Here is a 17,174-nt window from a genome sequence, read left to right on the forward strand (position 1 = left end):
AGCTAAATATTCTATTAAATATATCAAAGCTTATGGTTTCTGCCACAATGAATGCTAATAGCATCATGATATCCATAAAACAACTGCAGTGACTGAGCAATCCTACATCATGCTAGTACTTACAGCATCAGATGATCAGACAGGACAAACCACTGTATTTAGCTATTTCTTCATAAACTGCTTTCACATACTGGCCTGTTCATTGTGCCAATTCTTCCATTGGTTGCTGGTGTTTGACAGCATCTGGACTCAAAACAATCTTGTCCCTTTTCCCTCTTTTGTAAAATCAGCAGATTTCAGCATAATGCGTGACCGCTGCTGCAGCCTCAATGTAGCCAAACAAGTTTAATGCAGCAGAGGCTTTAGCTCTGCCCTGCCAGCTCTTGCTCTCTTGCTCGCTCTCTCTCGCTTTCTTTTTTAAAGAGATATGGTCCTGACTAGTCTCAGATTTCAACAGCACAGAAAAATGGCAGTTTGGGGTTTTTTTAGATTATCTGTTGCATAAAGTAAAATACAAAGTGAAGATGTCACATCAAAATTTAATATTTTTAAATATCACTGTCAAGACAGAAGTTCTATTTAAAATATCTCCATTTGCATTAAATGATCAGATAGTAAAGATTTTTTTTAAAGAATCAAAATTACTTTTCACTTTTTATGCTGTTTGTTCACTTTTTGCATTTCTCTCAGTTTCTCTTTCTGTCTGTCATATGCTTGCACAATTCTAGTGTGGCTGACAATGCTTACACTATAAAAAGCACAGGTTTTCAGTGGGATTTTTTCAAATCATAAAACCTTCACTCTTCATAGTAGCTTTTGTGAACCTCCTTGCTATTCCACTCAGCTTTCTCACTTAAGAATTGTATGTGCTTTCATACTCTTCAGATTAATATTTAGAGGAATTTCTTATGTTGATTAAATCATGGCTATTGGAAACCTAAGTATTAAACTTGTTTATCAGTTGTGTCCTGAGTTTGGTTCTTCTTTTCCAAGTTGGCAAGGGTACTTGTCAGGATCACAGGAGACTGGCCTACAGTTTGGGTCTTAGAATTCCTACCTGAATCTAGAGAACTGTGGCCTCTCTCTATTGTTTTATGTGGCTAAAGGTTGTACTGTAGGAGAACCGAATAGACTAACACCTGTGACAGTGAAAAAAACATACTCACAGTGTCATTGCAGCTTACTAGTGATGGTAGATGTCAATGTCAGGATGCTCCTGATCTTCACTATGGCCCTACTGCTGTTATTAAAAATTTTTGTTGCTTGTCTCTTGCCCAAGCTGGGAAGCTGATTTCCTTTGTTTCTTCTCTGAAACTTAGTGTCACTTTGGAAAAACTGGGATATATTCTCGTCTGGTCTCCTCACTGAGGGTAAGGGCCCAGATAGAATGTAGATGAATGCAGGGCCGGCTTTACTGATTTTGCCACCCCAAGCAGTGCGCCGAATTGCCGCGGGATGGCGGGGGCAGTCCGTGTGCCGTTAGGGCCACACGCGCGTTTCCGCAGCTATGGCAATTCGGAGGCAGCCTCTGTCTTCAGCCGGAAGAAAGAAGCTGCGCCTCGTGGACAGATGAACATAGAAGCTGCCGCCGAATTGCCACGGCTGGCAGCGGCAATTCGGCGCTCTGCTTGGGGCAAAAACACACGGACTGCCACCCCTTGCAGATTGCCGCCCCAAGCACCTGCTTGGGATGCTGGTGCCTGGAGCTGGCCCTGGATGAACTCATGACTGAATAGAAGGTATCGACGGGAAGGCTTTGGCCTCCATGACCATGAGATGTTGTTCCAGGAAGGAGGACTGCTGGGGAGAGATGGGGTCCACCTGACCAAGAGGAACAGCAGCATCTTTGGACACCAACTCACCAACTTAATGAGGAAGGCTTTCAACTTGGTTCAAAGACGGCAGGTGACAGGGATGTATAAAGAGAGGCAACTATAACAGAGAGCTCTGTGTTGTCGTGGAAAGGAAGGGACACAAAATTAAAATAGTGTCACGGGAGCAACAAGAGGGAAAACATTAGTGGGATCTGCTCAACATGTTAGGTGTCCTTGCATTTGTGTAAAGAGCATGGGGAATAAACAGGAAGAACTGGAAATTTTACTACCTCAACTACATTATGCCTTAACTGGCATCATTAAGACTTGGTGGAATAAATACCATGACTGGCGTATAGGTTTGCAGGGGGATAGCTTGCACAGAAAGAATAGGCGGGGAAAAAAGGAGACCAAGCAAATTTTCTGTTTTCCAAAGTTACAGGACACAAAATTAGGGCTTATAAAGAAACTCTCTTTGCAACCTCAACCTTAATCATTTAAAATTTAAAACCTGTTACACCAGTGAACTGTATGATAGTTAAGATTTAGTGCAGGGGCGGGAAAACTTTTTGGCCTGAGGGCCACATCATGTTTGCAAAATTGAATGGAGGGCCAGTTAAGGGAGGCTGTACCTCCCCAAACAGCCAGGTGTGGCCCGGCCCCTGACCCCTATCCGACCTCCCCTGCTTCTTGCCCCCTGACAGCCCCCTGGGACTCCTGCCCCATCCAATCCCTCTTGTTTCCTGTCCCCTGACGCCCCCCTCGGGACTCCTGCCCCATCCACCACCCCCTGCTCCCTGTCCCCTGACCGCCCCCAGGCCCCCCACCACTCCATCCAACACCCCCTCTCCTTCCTGACTGCCCCCCCAGGACCTCTGCCCCCATTCAACTACCCCTGTTCCCTGCCCTCTGACCGCCCCAACCCCTATCCACACCCCTTCCTCCTGACCACCAACCCAAACTCCCCTGCCCTCTTACTGTGCTGCCTGGAACACCGGTGGCTGGCAGCGCTACAGCCGTGCCACCCAGAGCACCGGGTAAGGCTGCAGCTCTGCAGCTGTGCTGCCCGGCTGCCCAGAGCATTGCACTGGCGGTGCAGTGAGCTGAGGCTGCAGGGGAAGGGAAACAGCAGGGGATGGGATGGGGGCAGCCTCCAGGGCCAGAAGCTCAGGGGCCAGGCAGGAGGGTCCCGCGGGTTGGATGTGGCCCACGGGCCGTAGTTTGCCCACCTCTGATTTAGTGTGTACTTTGAGATAAATACATATTCAACCAATTAGTTACTAACATTTTGAACGGCAAACAGAATTGTTGACAGTCCGAATTAGTTTCTTATATTAAGAATATATATATTCAGATATATATTCTTATATGTGGAAAATTACAATAGGATCAAAGGAGCAACAAAAGGGAAAACACTGAGGCAATCTGCTCAATAACTCAGATGTCTATACAAATGCAAACAATAATATATATATATAATAAAATATAATACACAAACAAAATTATGACTTGATTGGCATATTGAGACTTGGTGGGATAATCCCATAACTGGAACACTGGTTTACAGGAAGATAATTTGTTCAGGAAGGATAGGCAGGGAACAAAAGGAAGAGATGTTGGTGTTGCACAGTATATCAAGAATACATACACTTGTTCTAAGATCCAGAAGGAGGTGAGAGGCAGACCAGTTGAAAGTCTCTGGGTGAAGATAGAAGGGGAAAAATGGGGGACCACATCATGGTAGGGGTCTACTAGGGACCCCCAAATCAGGAGGAGGAGTCGGAGTCATTTCTAGCACAACAGAAATATCCAATACACAACACCTGGTAGTAATGGGGAACTTTAACTACCTAGATATCTGTTGGAAAAGTAATACGGCAAAACACAAAATGCACAATAGGTCCTTGGAATGTGTTGGGAACAACTTTTTGTTTCAGAAGATGGAGGAAGTAACCAGTGGGACTTGATTCTGGCTAAAAGGAATGAATTGGTTGCAAACCTGAAGGTTGAAGGTAAATTGGATGAACGTGATCATGAAATGATAGATTTCATGATTCTAAAGAAAGGAAGAAGTGAGAGCTGAAGAATAAGGACAAAGGACTTCAAAAAAGCATACATTAACAACTCAGAGAATTGGTATGTATGAGCCCACAGAAAGAAAATCAGAGAGAAAAGGGAGTCCAGGAGAGCTAGTGATTTCTCAAAAAGAGCACATAAAAGGCACAACAGCAAACTATTCCAGTGTGAAGGAAAGAAAGAACAGTAAGAGGCCAATCAGGAGCTCTTTAATGACATGAAAAATCAAAAAGGGATCCTACAAAAAGTGGTAACATGGACAAATACTATAAGACATAGGAGGAAATTGTCCCATTCAACCTGGCATTGGTAAGGTCTCATTTGGTGTATTGTGTCGGGTTCTGTTCTCCACACCTTAAAAAAGATGTGGACAAATTGGAGAGACAAAAATTATTAAAGTTTCAGAAAAATCATACCCATGAAGACAGATTTTTAAAAATGAGCAAGGTTAATCTTGAGAAAACAAGACTGGAGGGGGACCTGATAAGTCTTCATATATGTTAAGGGCTGTTATAAAAAGGACAGAGATCAATTGCTTTCCATGGCCTCTGAAGGTAGAATGAGTAGTAACTGACTTAATCTGCAACAAGGAAGATTTTGGTTAGATATTAGGAAAAACTTTTAAACTATAAGGATAGTTAAGCACTGGAATAGACTTCCATGGGAGGTTGTGGAATCCCCATCACTGGGTTTTTAAAAACAGGTGTCATGGCTGGTCTAGGTATATATGGTCTTGCATCAGTGTGTGCGGGATGAACTAGATGACCTCTCGAGGTCCCGTTCCTACAGTACATTTATACGATAAGCAGTAATAAAGAGGTCTCATGACCCCCATGTCTCTTATGACTCAGTCTCGGTTTCCTGCTGCCACCAGTGCCACCACCAAGCTTCCCACTTGGAAATTTTACCTTGAGGAACCCTCCCTCTGCTCCCTTGTTACAAGGACCCCATCCCCTGGAGTGGTGGTCTCAGGATTGGTATTGTACTTATTCTTTGAAGGCTGCTGCAGAAACCCCCATTCAGCACTGCTGCAGACTTATTTAACAAACTTTTAATTTATTATCTACAATCAAAACCTATGAATGAACTTTAGAACTGATCATCTAGAAGTGTCCACTTTTCTTATCAAGCCATGGAAACTCTTACATCTAAGCTTGGCAGAATTCTTTTTTGTAATTTCAACAGTTAATATCTATTCTTATTTAAGATTTTTAAAGTTTTATGTTTAACAATTTTAATTTTTACATTTGCAGGAAATTAAGAAGGTGTAGGGTTGGGGTTAGGATTAGGGCAGCACTGACAGGAGAGTTGCAGGGGGGTCCTTGCTCAGCCGAGGGGCCCAAAACATCCAGATGCAAAGTACAGGGGAGACTGCAGTCCTGGCCCTGCAGAACAGAGATCCCTGACCAGCAATGCAAGGAGGAGGATGAGCCCCTAGCCAGAGGGTAGGCTACCCTGCTGCTGAGGAGTCCCGGTCAGGGATGGCTTCCACACTCCTGGCTGGTGAGTGCATGAGCTGGGCTCCCTGCATGGGCAATGGCTGGATGAAATTGGATCCCTCCGGGTGCAAGGTATGGAGAAGGCAGCAGTCCTGGCAGGGCAGAGAAGAGACCCTAGGCTAGGACTGCAAGGAGGAGGACAAGACCCCAGCCCCAAAGGAGGCCACCCCACTGCTGAATGATTCCTGTCTGGGGATGGCTCCCACACTCACAACTGGTGAGTGAGAGATTGGGTCATTGACAGTGGAGGTGCAGAGGGCTCTCTGTGCTGCTGCAGGGTCAGACACCTGATCCCTGCAGATGCAAGGTGTGGGGGCTGTACTCCCACCGACTGTTACTGATGGATATTTTCCATCAATTTCAGTGTGTCACTGGAAATCGACATTTATTGACATCTATTGATTTAAATCCAATCCTGACAAGCCTACTCATTTCACACCCCAGTTTGTGCTTTCTTTTCATAAACCATGGAGTCTGATGTTCTCCCAATGTGGTCTCACCACTACCCTCTGAGCAGCCCCAACCTCCCTTCTGCTTGATAGACCATTCTCTGGAGTCTGGAGAGACCTTTCCCAGCAACTTCAGCCCACCTCTAGCTGGAAAGTCTCCTCACTCCCTCCTCCACAGTTCTCCTACAACTGCTAATGTTTGAACGGACATTCTGTGCTGGCTCCTAGAAACTCAATGGATCCACATGGACTCCTTAGGTTTCAAACCATTACCTCACTTCTACCCACATATTTTACCTCCCACATTCCTCATACCTAAAATAAGATAAAGGCAACAATACCCTAATGTTCTACACAAGACGGCATCAACTATTCAAGGCAATACACTACAGTACAGATGGAGCCCTATAAGTTATGGGTTAGAAGAAGTATACGCATCAGTATTATCAGTTATATCAAACTTTTTTCAAACAGTTCATTCCATGGGTTTGGAGTTCCACTGGTCTCTTCAAGTAATTCATTCGCTCAGGTTTAAAGGACCAGCACAGGCATGGAAGAGGACAAATGAGAAGAATGAGTATACATAAAAGAACATAGAGCAAGAGAAAAGCACCTAATATGGGCTGGGACAAAGGCTCCCAAAGCTGATTTTTTTTTTAAATTATAAAAATTATATCCAATTGTTTGTAAATGATAAAAGTTAGGGTACCGCTCTCATTTTTCTTGTTAAAAGGAGGGGGAAGTGTAAAAATTAACATTTCTAGGCTATGGTCCAGGCTGATTAAAATACCATCTATCCTGGCTATTAGTGCTATAACAATACCAACCACTCCAGCCTATTAGTGCTAGGGTGATTAAAATACCAGTCCAGCCTACAAGAGCCAGGGTGATTAGAATACCAGCCATCTCAAGCTATTACTGCCAGTACTGTTAACATCATTCACAAGTCTAACCTGTGACACTATTGAATAATACATTGTTTCATGTTCTTTTGAATTCTGATCAATTTGAGAACTGTATTCTAACTGGAATATGTTGCATTCTCATTCATTAGTTTTTTCAGATATTGAGAAAGAAATTATAGTATTTCAAATGTTTGGGAAATCACAGGAAAGCAATATTATAATACAGTCACTAGCAGTCTTAACTTACAAAATGGGTAGAAGACATCATAACAATGGATTGTCTAATGAGAAATCCAAGCAGGGAAATTAAGACTATGGAGTGTAGTTCCCTGATCACAATTTATTCATCCCTTTAGCTAAGAAACAAAGGCTGGCTCTGTCACTCCATGGCACAGAGCCTGGTTGGAGCTATGTAGCCGGCCTGACTCCATAGATACAGAGCATGAGATTTATTAACCACCTGGACACACTGCAAACCCCACCTCTTCCTACAGGCAGTTCGGAAGCAGGGGATTTGAAGGAAAGGATTAGACAGTGAGTTTTGAAATTCAGGGAGTTTACTTTTCACATTGTTGGTCCTGGCAGTCTACTAAGTTCACGGACTATGTAATGAGATTTTAATTTTTTGTATCACATTGCTGTAAAGCATCCAGAGTTTAGGGCTGGTGCTTAAACAAACAGTTAAATACAGTGATTACAGAAATAGTCGTGTCCTGCAGGGATTTACCGCCTCTTCAGGGATGGCCACAGTGTTGCTCAACAGCCAACTTTTCAACTGCTCTCCAACAAAGCAGAGTCTGTGGCTCCACTCCAAGGCTTCTGGAGATTATATTGGTGGGGAGGAGATACTATAGGAGCAAATGTGCCTCTCTGACACTTCAGAAGGATGCTCTGTGGATAAATAATGGAGACCTTAAAAGGGCCACACTCCTCTCCCATACATTCCCAGATCTGAAAACACAGTTGTCAGCCAGAAGAGGTATCAGGTGCAGTCAGGGTTTGTTTACACTGGAAAATTAAACTGTGAGAACAAAATCCTGAGGCGTCATGGTAACTAACACCATGTTGAACATGACAGCACTCAAGGTAGGTGAGGATGGCCTAGGGTTACCCATGACCCACTGACAATGTTAAACATGACAATCTATGCTGAGTGCAAAATCGTGTTTAACTTCATGCTAGTTGTCATGATCCCATAAAAACAACTGGGTATAGAAGAGGAGCTAAAAACACTGCTTGTGACACCCTCCACACACACCTACAACAGATACAATTTGTGTCTGGGTGGTTAATATTTCAAAGATCTGGCTTCTGCCCCTCTCTCCCCCTTACAGCTGTTCTGTGAGTACCCAGCATTGCCACTGTGCTGTAAAGAGACAGGGACAGGATGCACATGTAGGCTCAAGGAGGGGAGTGATTTCTCAATTACACCTGCTCTCTGTCTCCACTAGGTAGCTCTGCACCACTCATCTTCCCACAAGTGCCATCCCACCTCTTCCCCTGCCTCTTCCTGACCCCACTCCTCCCACTCCCCCTCATTGCCTCTTGAATGCCGCTGAACAGCTGATCACCAGCGGACAGGAGGTGCTGCAGGGAGGGGGAGGAGCTGATCCACAGGGCTGCCAGTGGGTGCTGAGCACCCACTATTTTTTTCCTCATGGGTACTCCAACCCCAAAGCACCCATGGAGTCAGCACCTATGTCTTTACGCCCACCGTTATGTAGTAAACTGAGCCCACAAATTACTCCTGGGGGGGCATTCTGCACAAAAAAAATAAAAAAATTTGCACAGAATATTTTTAAATTCTGCACATTTTATTTGTCAAAATAACACTACATAATCATGCCAGTTTCAATTATTTTGGTAATTTATTTCAAAATATCTGTCAGCAAGTATGTCTGTAACAATATAGACACACACAAAAATTCCTCTAGGAGTAGAGCGTTAAAGAACCCCCTGTGACAATGCAGTTCCTGTTTCTTTACCCCGTTTTGCAGGGGACCAGATACTCCCCCAGAGCCCAGCTGTGGCCCCCCCAGCCCAGATACCCTCCTCCCCTTCTCCCCCAGAGCTAATTTCCCTCTAAGCTGCACAGCCACATGGTCACACAGCAAGCTATAAAGGCCTGCAGAGGCGCATAGCCACAGAGGCCTGGCGGGGCCTCTCCCCTGGCCCCGGAGCTGCTGCCGGCAGGGAGAAGCGCCTCTCCCCCAGAGCTGTTGTGGGTGGGGAGAGGGCTGGGGGGAGTCCTCTGGCCACAGCCCCTGGGTAGCCTGCACCTCAAACTCCTCATTCTCGGCCTCACCCCAGAGCCCACACCCCCAGCTGGAGCCCTCACCCTCTGGAACTCCAAACCCAACCCTCTGCCTCAGCCCTGAGCTCCTCCCACTTCAAACCCCTCAGCCCCACCTCCGCCACAAATCACCTCCATATTGGTGCACATAACAAAATTCATTCCACACATGGATATAAAAAATTAGAGGCAATATTACCCCAGAGCACTGCCACGGGGCCTCCCCTTGCCTAGATACCCACACCCTTTCCTCCCCAGAGCCCAGTCATGGCCCCCCAGCCCAAATACCCTTCACCCCCAAGAGTCCAGGTATCCAGAGGGAGAAACAGCCTGATGCTGGATCCTAAGCTTGCATGGTGTTTCCTGCGCACCGTCCTCTCCTTCCTCCAGGGCATGCTAGGAACTGCAGCTTCCAGGAACCCTCTAGCTCCCTCTCCCTCCCTCCAGCAGTGTCTTATATGTGCAAACTGGGCTCTGCCAGGTCTAATAGCACCTAGTGGCAGCTAGCAACACTGCAGCCCATTACTGTTGGGGAAACGAAATTCTGCATGCATGTTAATTTCTCCAAAGTTCTGCATTGTGCAGTGGTGCAGAATTCCCCCAGGAGTATACATTCTCCTCTGCCTGAGGGGATAGAGCCTGCCCCATTCCTACCTCCTCAGAAACACTCAAAGCCCTACCCCTCCACGCCAAGCATACCGCAATAATGAGTGAGAGGGACAGAGTTTGTGTCTCTCTCTCACACATGCATGACTGCCCATTCCTCTGCCCCCCACCAGCAGTGATTTACATTTCTACTGGCTGCTCCAGGTGCCTGAACCGACTTGCCTGAGCTGCCAGGGAGGCGCACGTGACCACTCTTGTAGCTTACCTTTGCTTCCCCATAAGAAGTCATTTTTCTGCGGGGAAGTAAAGAAATCTGTGGGGGGGGGGACATGAATTCTGTGCACGTGCAGTGAGGCAGAATTATAGACTCATAGACTCAGGGGACAGGGAGCAGGGGGAGTTGGATGGGGGTGGAGTCCCAGGGGGGACAGTTAGAGATGGGAGGTCCCAGGAGGGGGCAGTCAGGGGACAAGGAGTAGGGGGGTTTGGATGGATCAGGGGTCCTGAGGGGGGCAGTAAAGGGGTGGGAAGTGGGAGTGGGTGGATAGGGAGCAGGGGCCAGGCTGTTCGGGGAGGCACAGCCTTCCCTACCTGGCCCTCCATACAGTTTCGGAACCCCGATGTGGCCCTCAGGCCAAAAAGTTTGCCCACCCGTGGCATAAATATGTCTTACTACAGCTGAAAGCCTGGTGTAATTCAGAAAATCAAAATGGCTGAAAACTTAAAGACTGGACAGTGACAGACAATGAATTCCAGTAATGACTGAACCTGGTGATGTTCTAAACAAAAGGAGCTCCCAGACATGCTTGTAGCTGTCCCCATTGTTCACACTGACTCATACATTCTAAGTTTCACAGTGGCACACAGAGGATGCATTTCTTGAGTAAAAATGTGCTTATTTTACTCCAATTATTCATTTAAAAAATATTCTGCTCACTCTTCCCTGCGTTCAATGACTCTCCATGTGGTTGTGCTGTGTTTTCAATTAAGTATTTTCTAGCAGAGGCTAGGCTCTGTGCAAAAGACTAAGTGTTATCTTCTTGCAATCTTTCTGAACTAATTTTTGCTCTCTTCTTGATAATCAGCTTGCTCTCTGTTGCATATTTCATCTCTTCTGTGCAGCTGCGTAAATGTTTTGGCAAATACATGACTTATCAGTCACAATGAAGACAATCTTGATTGTGTCTTTTTACCCTCCCTTGGTCTTCTTGAGAGAGATTTTCTGACAGTTTTACCTACTCATAGATTTTCATGGTATTCAGGCTCTATCTATTAATTGACAATCTTATCTTTTCTTTTTCCTCCTCCTGACTTCCATAATGGTTATGCAGTCTTCAAACAAATAAATAGCCAGATCACCCTCCTCCTGAGGTAAAAGCAGATGAAAAGGGCCCATGATGATCTCCTAAAGGCATTCTTTCCTGATTGTTTTAGGCGGGGTGGGGGTGGAAAGAGAACAGGATTTCTTCCCTCCACTCTCTAACCTGGACTGAGCTGCAGGGCCCACTTGTGATGCACACAAACCTGGGATGCAGCTGCTACATCATCTTTTCCTCCTGATGACTTCATTCCTATTATGCCAGTCAGCTCTGACTGTGTTATTGTAGCCATGTTGGTTCCAGGATATTCGAGACAAAGTGGGCGAGGTAATATCTTTTATTAGACCAGCTTCTGTTGGTGAGAAGGAAAGCTTGTCTTTTTCACCAACAGAAGTTGGTCCAATAAAACATATTGCCCACCTTGTCTCTCAGATCAGCTCTGAAATATGTCCCAAAAAAAAAAAATCAGGAGGGTTTCTTTGCTTACATAAGGAAGGAATGCAAGGGAGGTCTTGTCAGGCTGGGTTGGTTTTTTCTTGCTCTCTTTCAAATAATTGTTTCTGTGCAAAAGCTGAAGCACACACACACAAGTAATAGAGAGGAGAAATTTTACATAGTCACTTTACACCAAAAAGTTTCTCCTCTTCCATTGTAAAAGGACATTTTCATTTATCAGCAAATTCGACTTTCCTTCGGGGTTAAGATCGAGGGACAAAAATCTGTTCTCCAGATATAGCAGAATAAATCTAACCTTAGTGACACCACTGACTTGCAGCTGAGCTTCTCTGAATTTACACCAGTGTAAGTGAGAGTAGAATTTGGCCAGTGACCTGTAGCCAGATTTCTAAAACTCAAGGAAATTAGATAGAAATCAAAGGGAATTGACAGCACTCAAAATCTTGCAGGATTATGCCCAAAACTCACTCACATAGGGCCTGATTCTCATTTCACTTATTCCAGTTTTACACTGGTATAACTTCACTGGCATCAACGTAGTTAGTCTGGTTTACACCAGGTTGCATAAGAGCAAAATTAGGTCCATAAGTGACCAAAAGATGGATGCTATTTTCTTAGAAATAGGTAAAGTGAAACAATATTTCTTTATTAGGCAGATTAACAGTGCCAAAATTCATGGAAACAGTCTTTTTAGAAATGTTAGGGTCCAAAGAATGTGATATAAATTAGGCAATTATCTTTTTTTCCTTTAAAACAAGAAGCTATAGAGGATAAAAGGCACATTTCTAGGGAGAAAGAGGAAGTGTCTGAAGAGCTTATTATGACATGGTGCTTGGACATTGTCTCTTTCCTTTACCTCTATTTTAATTTTCAAACCACACTTGGGGCAAAAGTGAGCGCTGTTCTGTCCAGAGGGGTAACATGAGATTTGGAAGGTTTGTTTATCAGAAAGCAGGGGATATGTGAAGGGCAGGCCTGAAGTACCCAGAGCTGGACACTGAAAATCCCCAATGTTTCTTCCAGGTAGAGCTAGTAAAAAATGATAAGTATGCTTGTAATACTTTCTGAATTCATGTTTTCAACAATTTTCACACAAAAAAATTCAAAATGTAAAAAAAAAAATGTTTTTAAACCTAAGATGAACAATTTTTTTTCTCTCCTCACTCCCTGGTCTTCCTCTTTCTCCACTGTCTTATTTTTTCCCTTTTCTACCACTGAAAAAAAGTGAAGAAGAATGAGACAGAGAGAAAGAGACAGAAGAAAAAGAAGAAGGGGAAAAAAGACCAAAGGAAAAAAACCCAAAATGTTTTGCTTTTCCAGATTTTTTCTTTTTCATTGAAAAAAAATCAGAAAAATTAATCCCCCTAAATTTTCAACTTTGAAAAAAAAAAAGCCCGTTTTTATAAAAAATTCTGCAAAAAAAATTTTTTTTGGACCAGCTCTACTTCCAAGAAGTAATAGTGCTCATTTGGGATGCAGAATGATTTTGTAGTAAAGTTCCACAGGCTATTCTTGACCTAGTGGTAAAAAACGCAGAAGATGCCAAAACCTTATCCATACTAGGGCTCAAACCAGTGCTAACACAGTGCTCAACCTGTAGCACCAGTGCGAATATTTTTCTACATTTCCCTGGTGTAGGACTGTCACAAAGTGTGCTCCCCCACACCCTGCATCTAAGGTTGCCAACTTTCTGTTTGCAGAAAACCAAACACCCCACCACTTGCCCTGCCCTTTCCTGAGGCCCCACCCCCGCTCACTCCATCCCCCTTCCCTCCAGTCGCTCACTCGCTCTCCCCCACCCCCACTTATTTTCACAAGGCTGGGCAGGAGCTGGGGGTTCGGGCTCCAGGGTGGGGCCAGAAATGAGGGGTTCAGGGTGTGTGTGGGTGCTCCAGGCTGGGGCAAGGATTTGGACTGTGGGGGGGTGCGGGCTCTGGTATGGGGCTGGGGGTTCAGAGTGCGGGAGGGAGTGTGGGCTCTGGGAGGGAGATTAGGTGCAGGAAGGGGTTCCAACCTGGGGCAGGGTGCTGGGGTGCAGGAGTGGGTTCAGGGTTCGGGTGGCACTTACACCAGGCAGCTTCTGGAAGTGCATTTCCCTCCGGCTCCTAGGCAAAGGTACAGCCAGGCAGTTTTGCATGCAGGCCTCACCCACAGACGCTGCTCCCGCAGCTCTTATTGGCCACGGTTCCCAGCCAATGAGAGTTGCGCATCCGGCGCTCAGGGTGGGGACAGCGCACATAGCCTCCATGGCCATGCCTCCACCTAGGAGCCAGAGGGAAATGCCAGCCACTTCTGGGAGCCACACGGAGCCAGGGCAGGCAAGGTGCCTGCCTTAGCCCCACTGTGGTGCCAACTGGACTTTTAATGGCTCGGTCAGCGGTGCTCACTGGAGCCACCAGGATCCCTTTTCGACTGGGCATTCCGGTTGAAAACCAGATGCCTGGCAACCCTACCTGCATCTCACTTTGCAAGCAATCCTCATACGCTCCTACAGTATGCTTTATTTATGTCTTGTACGGTTTCGTGTCCCCACAATATAAGACTTTCGCCAGGCTTCACTCTACTCCCTAGGTACAGGATGAGGTGCGGAAGAGGTCTTCCCTGTCTGAGGCCAAGTCTACATCACTCAGGGGTGTGAAAATCCACACTCTTAAGTCGTGTAGTTATACTGACCTAATCCCCATGTAGACAGCACTATGTTGACTCTGGGAAACTGAGGGAAGAGAGGCACCCCTCCCCCGGCCTCAACCCAGCCCTGGGCCTGCTGTGGCTGGGGGAGAGGCACCCCTCCCCACCAGCCCAGCTGCTGCCGTAGGGAGAGAGAGCTGTGGGGAGTCCTCTCTCCCCACGGTAGCAGCCTGCAATCCAAACCCCTCATCCCTGGCCCCACCTCAGAGCCCACAGCCAGAGCCTCACCCCCCCACACACCCTAACCCTCTGCCCCAGCCCTGAGCACCTTCCTGCACCCTGAAACCCTCATCCCCAGCCCCACCCCAGAGCCCTCACCCACCACACCCCAATCCTCTGCCCCAGCCCTGAGCCCCTCAACCCTGGCCTCACCCCAAACCCACACACCCCAATCAGAGTCTCACCCTCCCACACTTCAAACCCCTAGGCCCCACCCCCACCACATTAATTTTGTTATGTGCACCAATATGGAGGTGATGTGTTGCTTTTGTGGTTTCCTGTCACAAGTGATCTGAGATTATGGCTCCAAATTCTGCTGTATAGATTTCATCCACGAGAGGTCTCTCTAGCATCACATAACTGGCTGAAATGTTAGGTTTGGTGGAGTTTACTGTGATAACACTGTCTTTCTTAATGAAAGCACAGATGGATTGAGAGGGCTGTAATTTGGTTTTGGCTAAACCTCAATCACAATGCTTTGTGTGATGTTGAATAAGGCCAAACTTTTCAAACTTGGATTCCCAAAGATAGGCACCTAAATATGTGGCTTGATTTTCAGAAGCTCTCTCAGTTCCCAGTGGGTGAGCTCCACTCGGGTTGGACTGGAAGCAGAGCTAGTATAGAGAAGGCACTGGTGGCTGCCAGTGTTTTCTGCACTGTGTTGTCTAGTCCTGATCTGAGCTGGTTTAGATGACAGATTGCTTAAAACACAGCATCTGCTGAGCCTTGTCTACAACTTGTATTCTTAAAAGTTACATAAATACATGTAAATATGTACATGACTGGTGTTATATATAGTTAAAAGTATACAAATAAACTAATAAAAATAGACTTTTATTGTATTATTGGTTTTGTACTATTTTCACGTCAGTTATTTTATTGATAGTTCAGTCAATTGCCCTGTTTCTCCCTAGGCCTCATCCCGGTTGAATCTTTGCCACATCCCCAACAAACAATCAAGTTCCTTTTAACAAATGCAACCCAACTTCATACTGGGTGGAGTCACGGCATTCCTGAGGTAATCAATCTTCATCTCAGCTTCATTTTCCAGTGGGAACTGGCATATGTTTTACTAAGCCATGTTTTGAGCTATATTTTGATAGGTACCCAGAAGCCTTCAGGCATAGGCATCCTTCAGATAGAAATTATTATTATAAATAATGGTCCTAGATAAATACCCTGTGCAGTATTCAGCAACATGAATGGACAAAGCAGGTGGCAGCACACCAGCCTCGTGGTTGGTTTTGGCCAACTATGTATTTCAAATGTTACCACAAATATTTTTTTACTTTGTAAGCATTATATAAGACAATTACATTTCACATTAATCATCGACACAGAGAAAAACTCCCAGGAGAGGACTGGCTTGGTGCTACTGGTAGAAAAAGATATAGGTTCATTCCCACAAAGTGTGGTACATTCTGGCTCTGAGCAAACAAAGCATGTTTTAACTTTAAGCACCTCAATAGTCTCACTGACTTCAAGTGAAGCACATACATAAGTGCCATGCTGAATTAGAGCCAGAGTGCTCAGCACCTTGCAGGATTGAGATCCCAATCCCCTCACCCACCCCAGCCCCCAGCCTGCTCATTTTGATGCTGCCTTTTGTGGCAATCTGAAAACCTGATTATTCAACCTCCTCAGCCGCTGGTGCCACTGTACACTGAGGCAACAGGTCAAGGAGCATGTTTGGGCCCCAAGCTTACAATGAGCCTCATAAAGGCAGACTCCTGTGCCTGCACTGTCCTTGTGAAGTCACTGAAGTTCTGCCTGCATAGAGTTCATTGCAAGATCAGGGCCTTGGTTCAGGGTTGCTGGAACAATTTGTATAGTGGGGGTGCTGAGAGCCATTGAACTAAACTGTAAATCCTTTTAAATGATGGAAACCACTTCAAGCCAGGGGGTGTGGCAGCACCCCCAGCACCTCTAGTTCCAACACCTATGCCTTGGTTGCGATCTTCACACACCAACCTGAGGCAAAATAATTTCACTCTTGAAGGTCAAAACCACTGTTGCAGCTGCAGAATGATTCTAGCTTACATAGTGCCTTTCCTGACAAAGTATTCTGAGGTACTTACAGCCACTAAAACTTCATGAGTTGCTTTTGTATATGCCACTGTGGAACTCAAAGAGAAATACTCAAATAGATAAGGATGCTGACCTAATCGGTTAATTAACTAATGTTCTTACAGGGCTCTCTGAGCTCCTCAGATAGAAGCAAGGTTCAACATAAGTGCAAAGTAATATTATCAAGTCTTCTTGTTGTGTCCTCACACTGCTTCCCACCACATCCATGCACATGCGATGGCCCAGTAATTGCACTCTATCAGGTCACTGGGAGAGGATTCATGCTCAAGCAGCTGGCATTGCAGGAGATGCTTTGTATTATCAAGTGAAGCTGATGAACTCGCTAGAATATTATTATACCTCAGTATGATCCCTCAGTAACATAACACTTTTAGTGTACTCTACTACGCAAAGCACGGTACATGTATTTGCATGTAACTAGATATAAAAGCTTATGCCTTAGCACTGGAAACCCAAGAGAAATTGTGAAGTAGCTTTGTAAGGTACTGATCAGAAGAAAAATATGTTATCCTGCCAGGAGACCATGAGTGATGGGAATAAATTTACAGACCAAAGACCTGAACTAAAAGAAATTATTTGAACTACATTGTGACGCTAAAGCAGAAAATACATCATGCTTTTGGATAGTATCCATCATTGCAAAACTACTGTAAGGTGTGCCAGGAGTCATGTTTGTAGCCTATCTATCACTACAGAGGAGTTCACAAGGAGAAAGCTTACCTAAAGGAAATAATATTCTAAGAATCTGGAGTAATATTTTGT

At 45.3% G+C, this 17,174-nt stretch overlaps 1 protein-coding gene across 14 annotated transcripts in view; it reads right to left on the bottom strand.

Moving 5' to 3' along the window:
* Positions 1-17,174, bottom strand: part of SACS (sacsin molecular chaperone) — a 232,554-nt gene that overhangs the window by 129,494 nt on the left and 85,886 nt on the right. For 4 of the 14 annotated variants that reach the window (XM_039537019.1, XM_039536966.1, XM_039536947.1 and 1 more), the window contains exon 1: positions 124-372. The exons of the other annotated variants lie outside the window; for them this stretch is intronic. In XM_039537019.1, coding sequence (XP_039392953.1) covers positions 124-128 — 5 coding nt within the window. In that variant the 5' untranslated portion in view covers positions 129-372. Of the gene's footprint in view, positions 1-123; positions 373-17,174 lie in introns of those variants that run through there. 14 annotated transcript variants of the gene reach the window in all.

Source organism: Mauremys reevesii, linkage group 1 (genome assembly GCF_016161935.1).
Source record: "Mauremys reevesii isolate NIE-2019 linkage group 1, ASM1616193v1, whole genome shotgun sequence".
Classification (NCBI taxonomy): Eukaryota; Metazoa; Chordata; order Testudines; family Geoemydidae; genus Mauremys; species Mauremys reevesii.